We start from the raw sequence: 20453 nt of genomic DNA, 5'->3' as shown, positions 1-20453 counted from the left end.
GCTTTTTTTTAACTGGACAATGATCAAAAGCACATCAGCAAACCTAGCTCTGAATAAAAAAAAAAGGTTATGGAGTACCATAGAGTATGGACATAAATTTGTTGAGGATGCTGCAGTATGATCTTACACAGGCAGTTAATGTGTCAAAGAATCGCCCAGTGTGGCTGAATTAAAACATTACTGCAAAAGAAGTGGGCGTTCACATTAATGTACGATTGATGAGTAATTTTTAGGAACACTTGATGAAAGTTGTATTTTTGTATGGCACTGCCAATAATCAGGGGAAAATACTTTTCTACAAAAGGCTGGTGTGGTTAATCAGTTTGAAAACTGCATTTTGAATTTCCTCAGATCATTTTTCAATAATACGAAAATCTGAAATATACAGGTGTGACAAAAACAGCAGAAATTTATAAGGGGACAAATTCTGTTTCACTGCGTTTTGCACTGGATGTTGGACAATTTAATACATAGTTAAAAATGTCCTCCTCCTGCTCCTCAAGGCCTAATGTCCCTCATGGCAGTAATCCCTCCTGCGCTGCACAGCAGCACAAGGATCATCACAATAATTTACCGGAATAAAAAGAAAAGTGAACACGGTCTCTCAAAGTCATTAAAACTGCAGGGAATCAAAGCTGCTTTGTAACTGTTTGACCTCCAGAGTGCCCTGAGACCCTGTGGGCTGTGCTGTGCTACGCTGCGCTGTGTGTGCATGTCTGGTTTTACAATATGGACTTTGGCTATATATTGTAAATGCTATTAATGGAAAATGCTGCTTTGCTTTTAAATTCAGCTAAAATAGGGGTTTGCCCACTTTTCACTTGAACATAATTTCATGAATATAAACAAAATCCATAAAAAATGCTTTAATGGCTAAAACAAAACTTATTTTTCAGCACATTTCACATTAAATCATGGACATGAATTACAAACATGGAAGGGAGTGGGTATCTGCCGATCGACATGGAAGAATTTCAACAAGTTTTACGTCCTTCATCAAATGTAGCATCATTTTACACTGTTTTCATTTGGTTTGTAAATATAAAGGGGGAAAAAACTGTTACAAAGCATTTATGTGAAAATAACCAGCGTGTGTGCATCTGTGTGTGTCCTCTGCTGTCAGGGCTTCTGAGAGCCAAGCTTGTGTTTCCCTGGTTGTTTCCTTCAGGCTCCACAGGAGGTGATTGGTGGACATGGTTTAATCGTTCCCCTTCAGCTCTTGTTATGGAGCGACATTCATCATACAGCTTCACAACTTCACCCTGCATTGTCCCAGCGCCAGCAATGTGGAGCCGGACGCACACAAGCACACATGCACACATGCATAAACAGCACCACCACAAGCTCCTCCTCACTGATCCACTCTTCATGGAGCATTTGATATTCTGTTCCTGTTTAATTACTCTAAAGCGTCTGACAAGGTAGAGTCAAGGTTTCTCTCTCTCTTTTCTCTCTTACGCCTTGTATGTGTCCACGGTGCTTCACACATTAACTAGTGGGAATGATCCGGTGTGACATTCTCACAGTGTGACATTGTTGGGTAGAAATACAGTAATAAAAGAAACATGTACAACACAAGTTAATCGCTTTTTATTTAAAGCAGAAAATCAACCATTATTCTAATATAAATTGTAAAGGTGTTAAAACATTCTTTTATTATTATTATTTTGAAAATCTGATTTCCGTGTAGAAAAGAAACACCTGCTAAATTATTGTTTGTAAGTAGTTATCCTTCAGAATATACTGCCATACCTTTAAGTTGGCTCATCTTTACATGGATGTATCAGGTTGACCATAGTTGGTTAATAAAACACCTTTGGACTAGCAACCAGCCTCTGCTGTAATAACCAAGCAGCTCAGATATAAATAGTTTCATTGTACATTCGTTCATCCTCTTGACATAAATTCTCAACTTCAGTTAATTAACAGTCATGAAGATGCATAAAGGGTAGTTTGCAGGATCAAATTAAGTACAACTTAGTCTTTTAAGTTGTAAATACTGTTTTTACTGGAAAACGATTTTTTTCCCCCAAATCAAGAGTACCTGGAGAGAGCCCAAATCTGCAGATGGAGAACAAACTCCATACAAAAAGTCCCAAGCCAGAATTTGATTCCAAGACCTTCCTGTTGCAAAGCCACAGCATTTTCTTTGTTTTGGGCTATTTTGTAGATATTTTTTTAAAAATGTGTTGGTGTTGAAAATTCAAAACAAGACTGTGTGCAGCRTTACTAATAAATTAGCTGTAAACATACAATACAATAATCAGACCGAGTTCCTCTTGAAGCTTCCCGCTGCTTTCAATTCATCCCTGAAAGCACATTTGGAAAATTGACTTTTAATGGCCCATTCTCTCAAATACCGACCTTGGTAAAACAAAACAAAACAAAAAAACATTTGGAAGATTAGATTCTGTATTCATAAGAGTTTTAATTATGTATAAAGCAATAAACAATTGGCACAGAGAGTGAGAAAGTGTGCTTTTGTTAAAAGTCTCTTGAAAAGCTTATATATGAGCTTTCAGGCCAGTATTCCTCTTAAACATAAATCAACAACAGTTTAATGCATTGAAAATTAAAGCTTTAATCATACTGATATAGACTGCAAAAATAATCTTGTCCTGCAACACATGGTATAATTTTACTGCTCTGATAACAAGAGGACAGAACTGGGAGGGTGGGAGAGAGGGACTGAATTAAACTGAAGACGCAGCGTTTTGAATTTTGTACAAATGATTAACTACAACAGAAGATTTAATCTGGGCTGTATTTAAAGTGAAAAGAATTAATGAAATAAAAAATTTGCATTTTATGAAAAGTCAAGTTTGGCAAGCCAGGTTTCTGCAATGCTTCACTTCCGAGTTTCATCTTTACGGCATTTCAACAAAAATGCACAAACACAGTCAAAGTTGACATAATATACTGTTTATGAAAAGCTGATTGCATTAGTTAGAGTCTCAATTACACTTATGTGACATGAATGTGATTATACAAAACTCTTTCAGCATTTATCATACCAATTTTCAAAAGCACAAGGCAAATTGTAGTGTCTAAGTAGAAGAAAGGAACAAAGGTAAAGAAAATGACATTAAACATAATACATATAGTATAGGAATTTTGATAAAATTTTGGAAAAAAGAGAAATGTTAAAAGAGAAAATTAACACTGCTTTAATAATAAGGATGATCCAAAGGGACTCAATCCGGCTTAGCAGAGAAAGATTAAAAAAAAATTWAAAAAAAACATTTTTACACAAATAAAAGAGAGAAATTGTTTTGTTTTGTTTTGTTTTTTAGAATTTCATGGCACTAGTGGTCTTTATTTAAGATTTGATGGAAGGAGGAAGGGCAGAGAGAGAACAGGAAGACATGCAGCAAATGGCCCCTGGCCAGGAATTGGCTTGAACTGGTTTAATATCTTGCAGTGAGAAATAATGTAGATATCTTTTATACAGGGTATAAACATATATTGTTCACCTCTTCAAAGAAAATGAATCAGTAACATCTTCTGAGCTGTACAGAGAAAGTACAGCTCAGATCCCCAAACTCTGTCTGACTGTTCTTAGAGGTTAGCGAACTTCCCCAAACACAGAACTGGAGAGCAGGATGTCTGAACAACATCGACCCCAAACTACATGAGCTGCTCACTGCTCAGTGTTTAAGATGCTGGAGCCTGAATGCATCATCAACGCAGTAACACCTCAGATTAATTGACTGAGTTTGACAGGCAGTTAATGGGAAGGGAAATTTCTATGAAAGGGGATTAACAATTAAAAATATCTAACTACATTTTTTCTGAGGTAATTATGAAATTCATAATTTATGCATGGGTTCTTTATTTCATAAATCTGTCAGCATTTGACTAAGATTTGTGGCCATTGTTCCTAAAGGACCTAAAGCCTGCGTTAGAGTGGTTCATTTGTACTGGAGTCATTTTAGGATGAAGCCTTTGAGGTTCAATAGTGACTCACCAGGAAGGAGACAGAAATGTGCACATACAGGGAAAAGAAAAATCATGATCCCTGAAGTTATCACGGCAAAACAGTGACTAATCATTTGGAAGTCTGAATCAGGCTTCCTCCAATAAATTTTTTAACTTATTGGTTGTTTTATTAAACAAGCTGAATAAGGAAATTCACTGGAAGATGAGAATTGAACAGCCAATGTTCTAACAGAGGATGTGAACCTCAGCTGCCCTGTCTTAATATTTATAGGCTGAATGAAGTTGGTTATCCAAAGTAACTTAGATTCATTGCTTTTTTATTAGTGTTTATTAGAATATGAAGTACAAATGAAAAATTAAATCTAGTTTGAACTTTATTTGAAAACACAAAATCAAATGCTGCACTTTTATAACCTCTATTTTAAATTTGTTTCTTATGTGTTTATATTATTTTTTGCACAAATAAGCATCCTTGGTTGTCAATGATAGTAAAAAGTACAAGTTTCTACCCCTGGCTATATTGGAATACGGATTTTTGTAGGAATGAAAACATATGTCAAAAATAATCCACTGTTTAGACATTTTTTAAACCCAAATATTAATCAGTCATCCTTGGAGATGCACATTAAGACCATACAGCTGAAAAATTGTTCTGTTTAGTCAAAATCACCCCAGTTCACAAAAATTACCCAAAAATGCAAACAAGAGCAATAAATTGAAAGCATAATTAATGAAAACATGAAAATAGAACATGGATCATGTGCAAGTGCGATGCATATATATTTCCTGCACAAGTTAAACTTGGCCTTGGAAAATAATTTAACGGAGGACTGGAGGCCTGCCCCCTGCAGCAAACTGAGATTGCTTAGCTTATCTAGCAGATATAGAGATTGGTTGTTTAATAATCTTCACACCTGGATGTGCTTGGTGGAGAATTTTACCTCTGATTTAATTTCCTATCTCCAAGGCCACACAACCTCGCAGCCACGCGAGTTACATTTCATCCTGATGACTCTCTGTGTGGGCAATATTAATCATTACGAAAGTAAGAGGACGGAAGTGACTTATTCTACTCTGTAGAAAAGAAATAATGAAACTAACCACCAGGAAGTCAACCTTCAATAAATAACCTTGGTTTAGGGTTTCCTTTTTTTTCTAAAGAAATGCTATAAGAAGTCTGTATGAGTGAAAAGCAACAAAATAGAATAGAATAGAATAGAATAGAATAGAATAGAATAGAATAGAATAGAATAGAATAGAATAGAATTCTACTTTATTGTTACACAATGGGGAATAATAAACAGTAACAGTAGCAAAGTGACAGGCAGTCAAAGCAAGCAGACTCACACCAATTTGTACTTAACTGTAAATGTTTTTACATTTGTTTATGTGTATATATCTATTTTTTTCTTGTAAAGAATATTTTTCCTGTGTAGCAAATTTGTGCTGGTACTGAAAATGCATCTTCAGCTAAGAACTGTGGAGTTTAAGAAGAAGGTGTATGAGAGAAACACAAGTTTTTTCATAAAGTCATCAGGGGAAAAGAATTCAGCATGCACACCATTTTACTTTGAGGGTCTCATGTATTCTGTATGTACTTGAGTTTTAGGATTTCTAAAATTGTTCTACTTAGGTTTCCTCAATGTTTAGTAAATACTGACAGTTATATTTACTATTATTACTACTCCATCTATTATTATTACTACTATTATTATTATTATTATTATTATTATTATTATTGGTGTGTAGTTTAATACTGTTGTGGTAAGATTTAAATAGTTTTCAATCCCAGTGAAAAGTCAGAACATAAGAAAAGAAACGAGATGTAGTTACGTTTTTTGGATTCAGTTGGATTTCTTCTTCCTGATTCTCCAAACAAATAACTTTAGACACTTAAACACAAGTGGAGTACATTTTTGTGTTCTGCTAGTAGCTTGAACCGTCTTAGAGTTTTCAGAGCAAACACAGCATGTGTTATGACAGATTGTCACTCAGGGATGGACAGATCATGACAAAAAGTGAAGGCTGCCTTTTGGAGAACACCTGAGCTGGGTGAAGTGAAGCAAATGCACAGGAACCTTTCTGCCCAGACTGCAGGCCACACAAAGACCAGAAGACAAATTGAGGCCCAAAGGGGATTCATTAAAAATTCAGAAGTGCCTCTGCTCTTTTCATCAGTCACCAGAAAATGGGGGATACAGAGGCGCAAAAAGGGGAGCAGCTTTGATATTTTTGTCTTGGATTTAATTTCCTCTCTTTTCCATATTTTATCATAAGCTCGCTCTCCCACTTCCTGAACTTCCGTCCTCCTGCCTCCATCTTTTCCTTCCCTCCAGTCCTTCGCCTGGTATTCATCATGTGATCTGACTTTAATATGGTTTATGGAGGAATATCAGCCTTTCATCACACTGTGGCTGCGCCCAGGAAGCTGCCGTGCTGCACAGCTCACAGACCAGTAAGCCTCGGCAGCAGCGTGGGCCAGTCGTAGAGCTGCTAATGCCTCTATTTATTCCGCCAGGCTGGGCGGGACGATCCGTCACTCCAAAGTGAACACCAACTCTGTGGCGCGCCATTTAGGGAGCCACAGGCTGCTCCTGCATCGTTCAGGCCACCTGACTGGCCTTTGGTGGAGATAGATGGGTGCTACGATGGAAACAGACAGAATGGAAATATGTCCAGTGAGGAGATTGAAAAATGGGGGGAAAATGTCTAAACAGATGATTTAAATGAGGAGGTTGTAGGAAAAACAGACTGTAAAATGGCATTACGCATTTTCGGCTGGATTGTAAAGCACTTTTTGTTGAGAGGTCAAATTCACATAATTTATCTTATATGTAGTTTCTTCTCGAGATTTATTTTTAGAACATATTTTTTTTTCATCACCAATAAAATAATACTGAGTATGGTGTAAAACTAACCTCAAAAGGTTTCATACTCACAATGGAGGCCATATATCTTCATATAGAGTATATAAAGACACAGTTTCACACATCATCTGACCTGTAATTAGTTTACATATTTTCTGTGTAAAGACATTTAGAATCTTTACTTCTTTTTTTTAAATTCATCATTTATACAAACATAATTCCTTTGGAAAGTCTTGGCTGATTATGGCATTGGATTTAAGTTAACTGGAGCCACACTTGTGTGTGTATTTTAATGCAGCACATGAAACAAATGACTATAAAACAAGATGCCTGGAAGAGTACAGTGGACCTCAACGAACAACACTGAAAAAGTCCCACCTCTTCATATTAGAAAAAAACTTGGTATTTTAAAGAAGTGTGAGCACATTATGGGAGCAGCTGTAGCTCTGAATAAATAACATTTGGTGACTTTGAGATCAAATCATTGGTTTGGTGAGTTTCTTGGTCTATTGAACATTTTGACTTTTAGGCCATTCTGACATAACCTTCAGCTGCTGAATAAGAAAACACGGGTTTCCTCGTAAAGGAAACTCATAAAGAAACGGTACTTATCCTTAAGTGGTGTGAACGTTCATAAGCAATAAGCAGACTTCAGTCCTTGCCTCCGGTCTGAAGGATGTGGATTGCTGGGAAATAGCGGACTGCTGGGACAGTGATAATCAAACACCATTCACGCATTACTTTTAAATGACTGCAATTATTCTTTGATGCATGATTAGCCTGTGGCAGATTCTCATGAGAATAGTGTGGCGGATTAAATATGTCAGCCTGACACTGGTGTTATTTGCCACGGAAGGCCGGGGGAAAATGCTTCAGACTCGTGAACATAAAAGTATATTAGTGTGACTTATGTTGTGAAGTTGAGTGAGATGATCGTAAAAGTTTAATCAATGGACTGTGTAATTAAAGTTAATTTCAAAATCCCATTCTAAAAAAGAGCGGGCGTGGACTAATTAGCAGTGCTGAACCTTGTCTTATCGCAGGTCATCCATTTCCTAAATCCACACATAAGTGAGCAATAATCCTTAATGAGCAGACTTTTGCTGTTTGGTGATTGCTGTTTCTGCAAGTCAGATACGCTGAACAGACTTAAAATTATCCAAACTTTTGATATCTTTCTCTTTTTATTAACCTTGAAGCAAATAAGTGATATGCAGACCTTCAAATTTCTATTGTAGCAATGAAAGATGGCTGAACATCAACATTTTACCTGGTAAATTGGTGATGATGTCGAAACCTTTAATCTGAACACCAAAAAACTAAGCATAAATCTATGAGGAATGGAAACAAGTCCTACAGATGGAAATAATAACTGCAGGAATGCATAAGAGCGCACAAAGTATCACCAAGTAAAGAAAACAACACCTTGCATGATCAAAGAATTGAAATAATCAAAGTGATCATCAAATACTTTGATCCATTTTATTAGGATTTTATGTGAAAGAGCCACATAAAGCAATGCATGTTGGGAAGAAATAGAAAAATTAATAAGTGGTATTCAAAATTTTTTCCAAATGAAATAAAAAAAAAGAGGCATACATGCATACAGTATACAGATCCCTTTATTCTGACACCCATAAATATATACTCTTGACAAATTCAAACGTCACCTAAAGAGTGCAGAGTCTGCTTGTTTGTGATTATTTATTCAGAACCCCATGCAGGGAATAAAGTAAAAGTTATACCCCTTTACCCAGACTCAGACTGACATTGGATGTCAGTAAGCGCAGACAGGGCAGYGCCCGTAGCTCTGCCCTGCTATCCTTTAACCTATGACCCTGATCTGATTCAGTCATCTGCAGCTTGAAGTGATGCAATCTGACACTACCCACTGGCCAACATTAAGGGTATAAAGTAAAAGACATGACTCACAGTGTACTCTGCACTAAAAATGAGTTACTTTGTTTTGCTGAGCTCTTCTAGGCTTCCCATTACGTGTTGATGTATCCCCTGCCAACACGCTCTTTCGTTATGATATACTCTGGCTTTGCCCTCAAAGGTCCAACACACAGGCTACTCACTCTGATTCCTTGAAGTGATAAATTTCTTCAGACAGACTTTTGGGTTGTCTGCACTGTGTAAGTATGACACTAATGGCCCTGCTTGATGCTTTTCCAGACAACCTTTGAACTTCGACGTACCTTTTCAGAGGAGCCGCCTGCGTTTAAGGTCACATTTTCCTGCCCTGCTATAAAATGTATACTTTTTTTTTCATTCAGAGGTTGATATGAGCACCCAACCCTCTAAATCTTAAGAAACCTCACATTTCTGAACAGAAACACTCAACACGGCCGGCTGGAAGGAAGGACGGAGGACAGAGACGCTGGCTGATCAATAGAAATAGCATTTGCAGCCATTGTTTTTCCTCCTCTCAGCAGAATCTCTAAAGAATCTGCTCCTTGCAATTAGAGTGGACTTGCTGATGATGTCCTCGGTGGACAGAGGATTCGATTTAGAAAGAAGCTGAGAGGAGGAAAGGGGTGGATTGTGGGGAGGTGATAATAGAACTGAAAGTGAAATTAGCTAATGGATGGAGATTTTTCAAAATGGAGAACTGAAAAACAAAGAAGAAGAAGAATTACAGAATAATATTAAATGTTTTTATTTATCATTTTGTCTGCCTCTTTTTAGTCAAATACTGTTTTAGAAAATCAGGATGACATAGGGTCACAATTTACAAAGAAAGATAAATAAAACACTAAGAAAAATAGTGACAGTGAAATTAAAGGTCTAGTTTAAAATTCTACAAGTGGATTACTAAATACAAGTGCTTGAACTTGAATCAGATAAAAAAAATACTTCTATTACTAGTAATTTGGAATTAAAGGCAATCAATGAAACTAGTTATGACTTTCTATTTTATCTGCTGCTTGTTGCATGTAAAAGGAGCAAAATGGACAAAAACCCTTTTACAAATTGTGACATGAGTATGCAGAACTAAAACCTGCAAATAATCCAACAAAGTAACTCTTTGTACTCTCAGGAATAAAAAAAATCCTAAAGATACAGATTAAAAAGATGTTACTTGAGAAATATGGTTTTGAATTTCATTCTTATGTTAGTGTCACAGAACTCACAAATCCCAACAAACTCAATAGTTTGTCAATGATGTTTGTCTCAATAGGCAAACTCAACAGACAGATGTAGACAGAAGGATTTTAACCTGTCATATAGACACAGCTTGGTGCAATTTCTCAGAAAAAAGCTCATATTTGCATTTTACTTACAGTGCAGTCCTGTTGGTGCGAAGGGATGAAATTCACTGGTTCAGGCACGACTCCAACCTACCGTTCTGAAAAAGAGCATAGTCAAAGAAAAAGGAATTTTAAAAAATAAAATTTTTCTGATTATCGACATTTCTACCCTCTCATGTTCAAGAGATGTTATACATGACTGAACTAATGAGATCCTGACTGCTTTGTATCAAAAGGACTCAGCTGAATCATTTCAGGCTTCTTATCATGGCGCCTCTTTATTACGTCCCTACTCAGGCATTCAGGAAATGTGAATCCAGAATAAAGTGGATGAACTATTTATCTCTTCTAGCCTGGGAATGACTTGGGATACCCCTGAATGAAATGGAGAGAGTCCCAGGGAGAAGGACGGACAGACGGACAGATAAATGAATCTGTTTTACTCATAACACATACAGAAATGAAAATTWTTWTTTTTTTTTTTTTTGCATCCCGTAGTAACTAAAACCACACACTAAGACAACTAGAAGACATAAAAGGAAAATAAGTTCTCAGAATAATGCTTTGTATTAGAAATGATTACAGGTTGCAGAGGTGAAGATGTTTTACTCAAAGACTTGGTCAGCCATTATGAGAGGAGTCTGGTTCATCTACTGCCAATACATTAAAATAAAATGTAAAAACAGAAAAACTACTGTCCCATTTACTGTCAAAAAACAAACTTATTAATTGAATGAAAATCATTTAAAATCAAAACCTGGATACTGAATAATTTTGGGCTTAACTGTGGGTTAAAAACCAGCAACAGAGCAGTAAAATGAGTTTCCCGTCAGAGCTGCGGTTTCTTTCCAAAAGACAATTTCATTTAGATTAATTTTGAAGTGACAGTGGCAAAATAGAAAGCAATTCCATCTGCAATATAAAAATTTATACTGTCAATACCATCTTTGTAAAGGAAATAGTTTTGCACAATAAACTTTGTTACTTCGCTGTGGCTGCAAGCAGCAGAACAATAAACTAAAACTCACAAAATAAGGGGAAGACAAAACGAAGCAAGAATTGCACTGCACATCACATGAAATGAAAAGCACGTGTAATAAAATCTTTCCGCTTGATGACCTCGGCAGCCCAGTAGAGAGTGTGATCCTGCCTGGAAGCCTTTATTAGTGATACTGCATGCAGGAACACAAAGCTGTGCCTGCTGCGTTGACTCGGTGAGAGTCATCTGCCCACATTTACGCTGTAATGTTGGTTGTGGGAGTTCTGGCACGTCCGCTGCACCCGGCAGGTCCAACGGTATGCGTGACAAGGCACCATTTGGAGCCGATTCTGTGCTGAACATCAGAGCTCGCCGGGTCCTAAATAAATTTCATCATCCCGCTTTCACATTCATTACCAATGCCAAACAAAAATCGCCTGCCTACCTGTCAGTCCAACTTCTCTTTTGCCTTGTCTCACTCTTTCGCACTGAGCACACGCGCAATAAAACTGATGTATTTTCACAACACAAGTCCAAAATTTGATACCATTGTTTCATCTCAGGGGTCCAGAGCAATATATGAAAATATGATAAGAACATATTGACTGCTAACTTTCATGACGGGTCTGTGACCTGATATTAGATCACAAACACTGCTAGGATTGCAATAATAAGACCAGCTTTATGAAAAGATGAAAAGATAACCTTTCAAAGGTGAATTGTAATTTTAGTTTGAGGCAATATACCCAAACAAAAGCTGAAGTAGCATCAGTTTAGGACTGAACTGTCCTAAACTGATGCTACTTCAGCCTGAGATACTGTAATATTTCCTGCAGACAAAGCTGAGGAGGGACAAATTAGCTGAAACATCTGGAGAAGTACCATCCACAACTAATCACAATAATTAGGTGTGGACAGTAAAGTCAGAATGTTCTTTAGCAATGAAGTGCACAAGCTTCCCCACAGCTTACAGTAAACAAGCAGAAGTTCAGATTTCATTCGAGTTTAGAAAGAACCTTGATGTATTTTGGTATGAATTGGGTTCTAGCAACAAAAATAAATAAATAAATAAATAAATAAATAAATAAATAAATAAATAAATAAATAAATAAATAAAGTAACAGCGAGTAACGAAAACAAAGTACACACTGTGCACTTCCAAATATTGATCGCCATTTTACAAATCAGGTTCCCTTTCTGGAATCCAAATTAGTGGGACTTAATGGTTCCTCTATCTGAGCTCATTGTTCTTCATATCCCAATAAAACAGCAGTAGCTAACAAATTATTTTAAATAAACTCTTTATTCTTATTTTGAATCCTGCAAAATGAATATGGATCCAAAGAGTCCTTTGATCGAATAATGTTGCAGCAGCCTCATCTGGACATCCTCCTGACCTCTCCTCTTTACTGAAGCTTGACTGCCTGCACATATGTGCATGCTTGCAGTTCCTTCTGTATCTCTGAACTGTCGTGTCGGCACAGTGTCCCAGTGCAACAGTGAATCTGGGTCAGATTCACCACCTCATACATACACCCTCATCTGGGCTCTTTTTAAAATCAAACACATCGGAGAGCTGTTGCTGCGCTCACTTCTTCTACTATCAAGCCAGAACGTCACGTTGCATTAAATCCACGTAAAATAATCAAACGTTTTGTTTTTTTTTCTTTTTCCTGACACAGAATTAACTGCTTGCAGCTGTAGCTGTTATGTTTGCTGTGGGATGCGTAAATGATCAGAGAGAATAAAACGATGCAGTACATGTAACCTGCATAGCTTGATCTCAGCAGAAAATCTATTAAAACAGATAATTGGATGGAGGAGGGATTAGAGAAAAGAACAATGCTGGTTAAATCGCCCTAAAGGAGAGCTGGTGTCAGGGGAGCTCAAGGACAGCATAGTTAATGGGGCATCAGACAGATGACAGAGAAGGAGGGAAGTGGAGCGGACGCTGGAAAAGAGGATGGCAGGCAAGTGAAAAACACTCAACATCTTGGAGAATTTGATCCTTGCAGCACATACAGCTTAAACTGAGAATGCTGGAGAAATTACTACCAAAGTGAGGAAATGTACTCGTGTACTAGTTGTTGTTTTTTTTTGTTTTTGAAGATCTGATTTCTAATTTCTCAAAGAAATGGAGAATAATTTGCAGTTCTAAATAGCATTTTGATGTGTCACTCAGTAAGTTTCATCGGGGCTCCTAAGCTGAGAAGCCACAGTGGAATGTCAGCACTCACATATCAAGGCAGTGAGYGTTTGTGACACTTCTGTCCTAGTTGTTTGACTTCTCTGACCCAGCACCACTTCCTCAAGTTTCTGTTTACTTCAGAGAAAGACATGGCAGAGCGCTCTTTGTTCAAGACTGTGTCCAACATTTCCATTGACTTCACGTTACAATTATGCAACACACTCCTGAATTCTCATGCAACCAAAGCCTTGCAAAATGTCCACAACTCTTGAACATGTTGATTGTATGTGACACATCAAAACAAAGCAGTAGATCATCATCATCATGAAGTAGCAAGAAAATTATCAGTTGATTTTTTTTTTATTTCACCAATCTTTTACTAGTCATCTAATGCCAACTAAATAAAATCCAGTGACCTAAGAGGTAATTTAATTACTAAATACTGTCCAGCTGTGTGCAATTTATAAATCTCAGTTCAAATGTATTTTTTTATGTTTGCATACTTGGTTATCATTATGTCATGAGATTATAATGTGAAAGGATCAAGCTCCTTCTCGTCCTCCAAGTGCTACTATATCTGTATGTAGAAAAGCACCGCTCCCAGTCAAAAACAACCAATCAGAGCCATGCACATACCACTCACACCCTATCCCCTTCCCCTCTGCTACATTGCAGCTAGTTCGCCACAACAAAGGATGCTAGAAATGCTCAACRTAGTTAGCATAGTCACTGATGACAGAGGCTAAATGCATTTCTTATAAAGGCAACTTGTTTCTCTGTCACTAGCACATTTAGCAGTGCGTACATGCCCCTCCTGGAGGTTACAGCAGGGATGAGGGAGAAGGTGTTGTCATGAAATGAAACCAAAACTGAATTGAATTTCAAAATATTATATGTAAATATATGTAATGTACACAATCCTGAACACATCATTCCAACCAAGAATGTTGCACTGCTCTATGATGTACTAAACTACAGCATAAAACTGGGTTTCTAATGTGATAAAATGAAAAGAAAAATGTGCAAGAAGAATCAAACTTTGTCTTGTCTTGGTCAGTATGTCACCCACCAGTTTAAAGGTCTGAACTGTGCAGAGCAGGCCTTGCTAAATTCCCGTTTAAATAGCAGAAGGAACATGAGCGTGCATCAAGATTGGACGATGAGCGATGAGTGCTGCAGCTGGAAGCTGCAGCCTCAGCAGAGCCCTGCAGGAGTCAGTATTCATCATCCAGGACAGCGCAGGAAACATGGAGGTGCTGGTCTACATGAACAAATGCAGGTACACAGCAGAACTGCAGCCATTTGCTTTTTAACCACCCATCACCTTCATCCTCAAGGTGTATAATCAATTCGTCTGTCCAGAAAAAACACACATGTCCAAGTTAATGATTAAATGTCATTAACTTGTTCTGCCAAGGTGTCAGCATGAGAACATTTACAGATTTATCAAAAAATGTTAATTAGGAAAACTGCAGTTAAACTCATTTTAGTTCATTTGATCTTTCACCTAAAATCTAAATAAGTATAAAATCTTATTTTTGAAGAAGTGGGATTCTTAATGGTGAAAACTATGCAATTTGTGAATCCCAAATGCCCGAAAATAACACGAGACATCATTTTTTGTTTTACACGTTCTTTCAAAAGTATCTTCAGTCCAGTGAGAGCTAAAGCACCCTGAAGAAATCCAGTTATCTTCTAGTCAAGCAATAAGGACAGCCAAGTCATACATGCCTGAGAGGGTTCACCCGCTTCTGAAAAAAAGAAGTACAAAATGATGTAGTCTTGAAAATGCATTCAAACACCCAGAACTTGTTAATATTACAGTTACAAATTGGGATTTCATATGATAGACCATAAAAAGTAAAAAGGTTTCAGGGTTTTCAACATTTTTTCCAACTAAACATTTTTAGTGCATTTTTATTTGTGAATGAACTTCGACTGCCATTTTAAAAAGCCCATTTGTGGGGACTACCTAATGTTTATGAATTTTCTTCAAGCTGAAATGGTATTTTTCATATTGCTGTAATTTTTTTTTTCAAACATTCACAGACAAAAACCTCAGGGCTCCATTTTTTGGTGTTTTTCACGTCCATGAAAAAAGTGTTGGCCTGCTAATTATTCAGAGTCCCATATGGCTCTGGTAGATATGGCATCCACATGTCACTCTAAACTAAACACATGTAYACTTATAACCTTTAGCAGCACTGAAGGTTGAGGAATATGCTGCTAGAAAGGAACTGCAGYATGGCACAATCTATTGTTGTCAATGAGACCTTAAGCTGACAGTATGCTGAGGACATGTCAAACCTAAGATGCATAAATTCTGACCCTACAAATAACCCACCCTCTGAAAAAAAAAAAAAAAAAAAAAACTGCATCAAAGCAGTGCTGCTGAAGCTAAGGGGCTTGACGTACACCTCACTGCACAAAGGCAGCACCATTTAACTTAAAAAGGAAAGGACATTTTCCTCCAACAAAATATTAGAGCCATAAATAAAATCTCATTAGATGATGAATTTTAAAAGTTGTTTGCTAAACAAAAGGAAAAAAAAACATAGACCTGTATGAATGTTAGAAGCTCCAAAAATGTGTTATTTTGGAAAAAAAAAAAAAGTCTGATTTTATTTTTTTCATAATAAATATAGACTTGCTGACAGCTTAACAATTATATTGCAAAATTTTCATACAAATGACAGCAATAAGAAGGACATCAGAGCTCTGATTGGCTATGGCAACATATGACAACAAATCAGAGGAAGAGAAAAAAAAAACGTGATGGATTGATTACAGACGAGGGGGCAGCCTTAAAGAAACCAACCTGATCTCAATCAGATGGGCAAAAAATACCTGCATGGTGTCTTACCAGTCATAATTGAGAAGATGAATCTTAGTTCATAAGTTTACTATTCCTTGGAACGGGTAGGAATGTGAGCCATCTTCATGCAACAGAAAATTACTTAAGGTGAATGTTTTTGGTGGTCTGCTGCCCTCTACTGTGAGCCAGAGGAACAATCGCAAACAGCTCAGGTGTTCAAAGAAAACAAAACAAAAAAAAAAACTGGTTTAACCCAAAGAAACTACAGTAAAAAATAAAATAAAATATGACACAGACACAGAGAGGCACCTACAGTGGTTAGTAACACTTCGCCACAGTGTTTTTGTGCTGAAATGCCCGTGCCATATCGGCTGATTCCCATAGGTCTTCCTCTATGTCTCGTCTCTCCAGGCTGCTCCTGGACCTGTTCGGGTGCAGCGTGTTCTCTTCCTGGGTTGGTGCGTTTTGTGCATATCAAGGAGTCCTAGAGGATCTGCTCAGTACTCGAGGCGGAGATGTCCAGTAGTCTCCAGGCAGCATATGGATTTAGCTCTTCCTGGTCTCGACACAGAGCCCACACGTACATCATCCTGAGCACTTTATCCTGAAACAAAAAGTAACAGATTTTACTATGAAACACCTGCTCCTATAAGTTTCCAGAAAACAAAACTTATTAAAACAGTCGATTTAAAGCTTTTATATGGAAAGAAATTCGGTGTTGATCACATTGATCATTAGAGATTTGCCTTCTCAGGGTTTCTAAGGAAGGAAGAATGTCCATTCACAGGCAAAAGGTTGCTGCTGCCAAACTGCACACAAATATTGTGTGCAGTATTTGTGTGCACACAATACTGCACACAGTATTGTTCCTTTGCATAATTTTTTACAAATTATGCAAAGGAATTTTCACAATGAAAAAATTTTGAAATGTACAGTAACAAGGTTTATTCCATGTGAAATATATTTTATTTTACCTTTAGGTTCAATATGTAAAATGTCTGATTTATTTCAATAACTTTTTTTAAAATCATCTCACATTTAAACATGTTTATTTAAACGAATTTGAATGGAGACCGTTTCTTTCACATACTTGCAGACTCTGGGTTTTTGAATATAGAGCAGACTGATGTCGACGTTCCCAACCGGATGTTGGGGTGAAAAAGCTTGTAGTGTCTCCAGCTTCATTTAAACCCAATATTGTGTTTTGATTTTTTTTCACATCAGAAAAAAATCTGCTTTTTTTTTGTGAAAGTCTTCCATAATTGGGAAACATTTCATCACATAACAGTTATAGGGGGAAAAAAAATCCATAACAATGATATACAGTCAGTGTTTCTGTTTGGTTGTTTCACTTACAGGGTCTCCCTCCACCACCTCTCCCTTAGTGTTTCGAATCACCATCACCAACTGAGCCTGGAAAGTTATAATCAGCACTGGACCCTGCTCCATCATCTTTCCCATGGCCAGCTTGAGAAGGACAGGTTAAAGCACAAGAAGAAGCAGAAAACATAAATTAGAGAAGGTTTAAAATAATCTGTATCAATGACCAGAAGCCATGATTGTTCTTTTACTATCAGATGTCATCCTAGGTTTCTATTTCAATTCAAAATACTTTATTTATYCCTCCCACTAAAAGAGGCATTTAGAGCATACAGAAAAATTAATAAAACATAAAATACATAAGTAGAAAGAAAGAGCAATATACATTAGCAATGTGCAAATGGAAATGAGGTAAATAAGTCCTTGTGCAACTAAAGTCCTGTGGAATGGGCCGATGTATGTGTATGAGGGCTGGGTATTTGGGGTGTAAATGTAAATGTATATATTCCTGTAACTGTTATTTGCTGCTGCTGTTACTCTCCTCAAATGGAGGTCATTTAGAAGCAAAGTCTAAAGCCAAATCTTATATGCGCAGTAAAAAAAAAAAAAATCGGGTCTAAACTCCCTGAATGAATTTTTGAAGTAATGGCCAAATTCAGCAATGTTACGTTTTCTAGTTAACACTAAATAGACATGTAGACAGACATTAATCTATTGCTATGAAGTAATAAATGACACAGATGTTTTACTGGTATCATAAAGTCCCCATGGATCTGTTAATATGTTTAGCATAAGTAAATTAGCAAAACGGAAATAAACTGAATTTAATTATCACTTGCTGAGTTTATTACAGAATATTTAAATGAACAACCAGTATATTTCAGAGTACCAAATACCTGTGACTGGATGTCAATCTAGAAGAATCAGGTCTTGAGGAACTTACGTCTATATTGTCTATGTCCAGAATCTTAGAGTGGAACTGAAGTCCCATAGCTTTGGCTTGCTGAATAGGATGAGCAAGCTGGCTGTATGTCTGTAAACCAAGGGACAAAGAAATAGATGACAAACAACATTCTTAAAACACATATTTGTAGGAGGTGCACATTCTCAGTAGATGTTGGTCCAATGATTAAGTATTTCCTAATAGTCTTTGGTAATTGTCCCAGAAGACCTCGAAGCTGATGTCCTCACCGCTTCATAACACCAGTCCTTCAGTACCTCCAGCTCCCCTCTGATCATCGCCTGTATAACAACAAAACACACAGTGATAAGACGTGTTTGAAAATCTTCGTTTTCAAAATTCCATACTTTTCCAAGCTCTTTTTACAGATGTTGCATTCGATCTTTCTTTCACTTGAGAGATATAGATAACAATTTCAACATGAATTTATTAGCCGTCAGGCATTGAATATGGAAAATGAAAAGACTATGGAAGGACTAGATGATGAAAGATCGTACTAAACCTCTTTAATATGATCTACCCCCAAATAAACCTCCTGACAGAAACAACAGAGCTGCGCTTTTGTTCAACATACCTCGAGAATATTTGGGATGATATCTTGTTCACATTGCTTCAGGAAAGAATCCTTGTCAAAAGATGGATCCACCTTCAAGATCTCAGTTAAAACCTCTGACATTTCTGTCTTTGAAAACAGACCACCTAAACAAAAAGGCACAAAAAATTGTCTATGTAAAAAAAAAATTGTGGAATTGCAACTATTAAATGAAACAATAACAAAAACATTCTGATTAGATCTTTAGGTCCGATATCTGCATCTCCAGAGTACTCGTACCTATGATGTCTGTCATCTTGTCAGTGACGGCACGGGAAGCTCTGATGATGACGTTGTCACTCTCATCATACTTCATTTTCATCTCAAAGAACCCTGAAGACAACAATGGGGAAAAAAAGAGGGTTAAATTGTGAGTTGAACACAAGAGAGAAGCTGCAAAACATTGCAGTACTATAGTAGATTATTAAGATCTACTATAGATTTTAATAATCTATAGTGTTAAAATCTACTATAGATTTTAATAATCTCAGGTTTATATCCAGAACTCTAGGGTTATGTTTAATGTTAGAAATAAACTATTTTTGGTGGGAATGCGAGACAAAATGACGACTGACAAAACACTTGCTTCCGAAAAACTTCAATGCATGACATACAAAATTACATACTTGCAACACTTTGTCGTACTGACACCACACAGCATATTTTATCTACAGTCAAATATGCAGTGGAACTCTGAGTAAGACGTGTTGCATAAATATGGCAACAGTGTAACTATTTTGCAAGCTATTCTGGTGATGTTTTGCAAATTATTGGCTCTTTTCTTTGTCAAAATATTACTATTTTTGGCATAATAGAATATAACTAGAACATTTCTGAAGAAATTTAAATGGGGCCTGCCAAAGTGTGCCCGTCTGATGCTACAATTTAGCATCAATGCTAAAGTAAGCTTCACTGTACTCAATAGCATGTGGAGAGTGACAAACATGTTGAGTAACATGGACTTACTCCATTCTGTATGTTAAAATTAGTGTACAAGTTAAAATGAGCCAAATTGCTAACATTAGCCTAAATGCTGTTGCTAGCATGTTGTTTTACATTTTTTTCCTCCAGTATACTAAGTGTGACTAATAAATAAGAAAAATAGATAAAAGCTATTTTGAGTGAAAAGGCTAATGGTAATGGGGAGCAGTGAAATGCTAATGTTTGTGCGCCTCCCACAATAAAGGTCTGATTGAAGTAATGGTTGAAGAATACCGAGTGAGACTCAAGTATGAGGAGCAGCTCAAAAGTCACTCTGAGCAAGCTTCCAAATTTAAGGCTCAGGAGGAAACGGTGAAAGCTCTGCAGGTTCAGGTTGCGGACCTGAAGGTGGAGTTGAAACTTGCTCTAGAAAACAACCATCTTAGAGTCTCCACCCGACCAGAGGACCCCCTGCAAAGAGAAGGCTCCCTACAAACAGAGGAGACCATGGATAGACAGACCTCCAATCAACCAGGGAGGTCTGAAGAAAGACAGACCTTGAATCAACCAGGGAGGTCAGAGGAAAGATGGGCCTCCAATCAACCAGGGAGGTCCGA

The 20453-nt window shown here is 37.1% G+C and overlaps 1 protein-coding gene across 3 annotated transcripts in view; it reads right to left on the bottom strand.

Annotated features, from left to right (window-relative positions):
- Nucleotides 1–445: 445 nt before the first annotated feature.
- The window catches only part of timm44 (translocase of inner mitochondrial membrane 44 homolog (yeast)), a 26975-nt gene continuing 6967 nt past the window's right edge, over nt 446–20453 (bottom strand). Inside the window, exons 8-15 of one of the 3 annotated variants that reach the window (XR_001776545.1) lie at nt 19156–19248; nt 18898–19022; nt 18554–18604; nt 18306–18395; nt 17399–17509; nt 16356–16646; nt 10094–10158; nt 453–6582 (exon numbers count right to left, since the gene is read on the bottom strand). Coding sequence is in view for 1 of the 3 variants with exons in the window: in XM_008407967.2 (XP_008406189.1) it covers nt 16527–16646; nt 17399–17509; nt 18306–18395; nt 18554–18604; nt 18898–19022; nt 19156–19248 (590 nt within the window). In the remaining 2 variants the exon portion in view is untranslated. Of the gene's footprint in view, nt 10159–15830; nt 16647–17398; nt 17510–18305; nt 18396–18553; nt 18605–18897; nt 19023–19155; nt 19249–20453 lie in introns of those variants that run through there. The other 2 variants (XR_533596.2, XM_008407967.2) reach the window with 2 other exon arrangements.

Source organism: Poecilia reticulata, linkage group LG4, assembly GCF_000633615.1.
Source record: "Poecilia reticulata strain Guanapo linkage group LG4, Guppy_female_1.0+MT, whole genome shotgun sequence".
NCBI lineage: Eukaryota > Metazoa > Chordata > Actinopteri > Cyprinodontiformes > Poeciliidae > Poecilia > Poecilia reticulata.
This window is presented reverse-complemented; position numbering and strand designations above follow the sequence as displayed.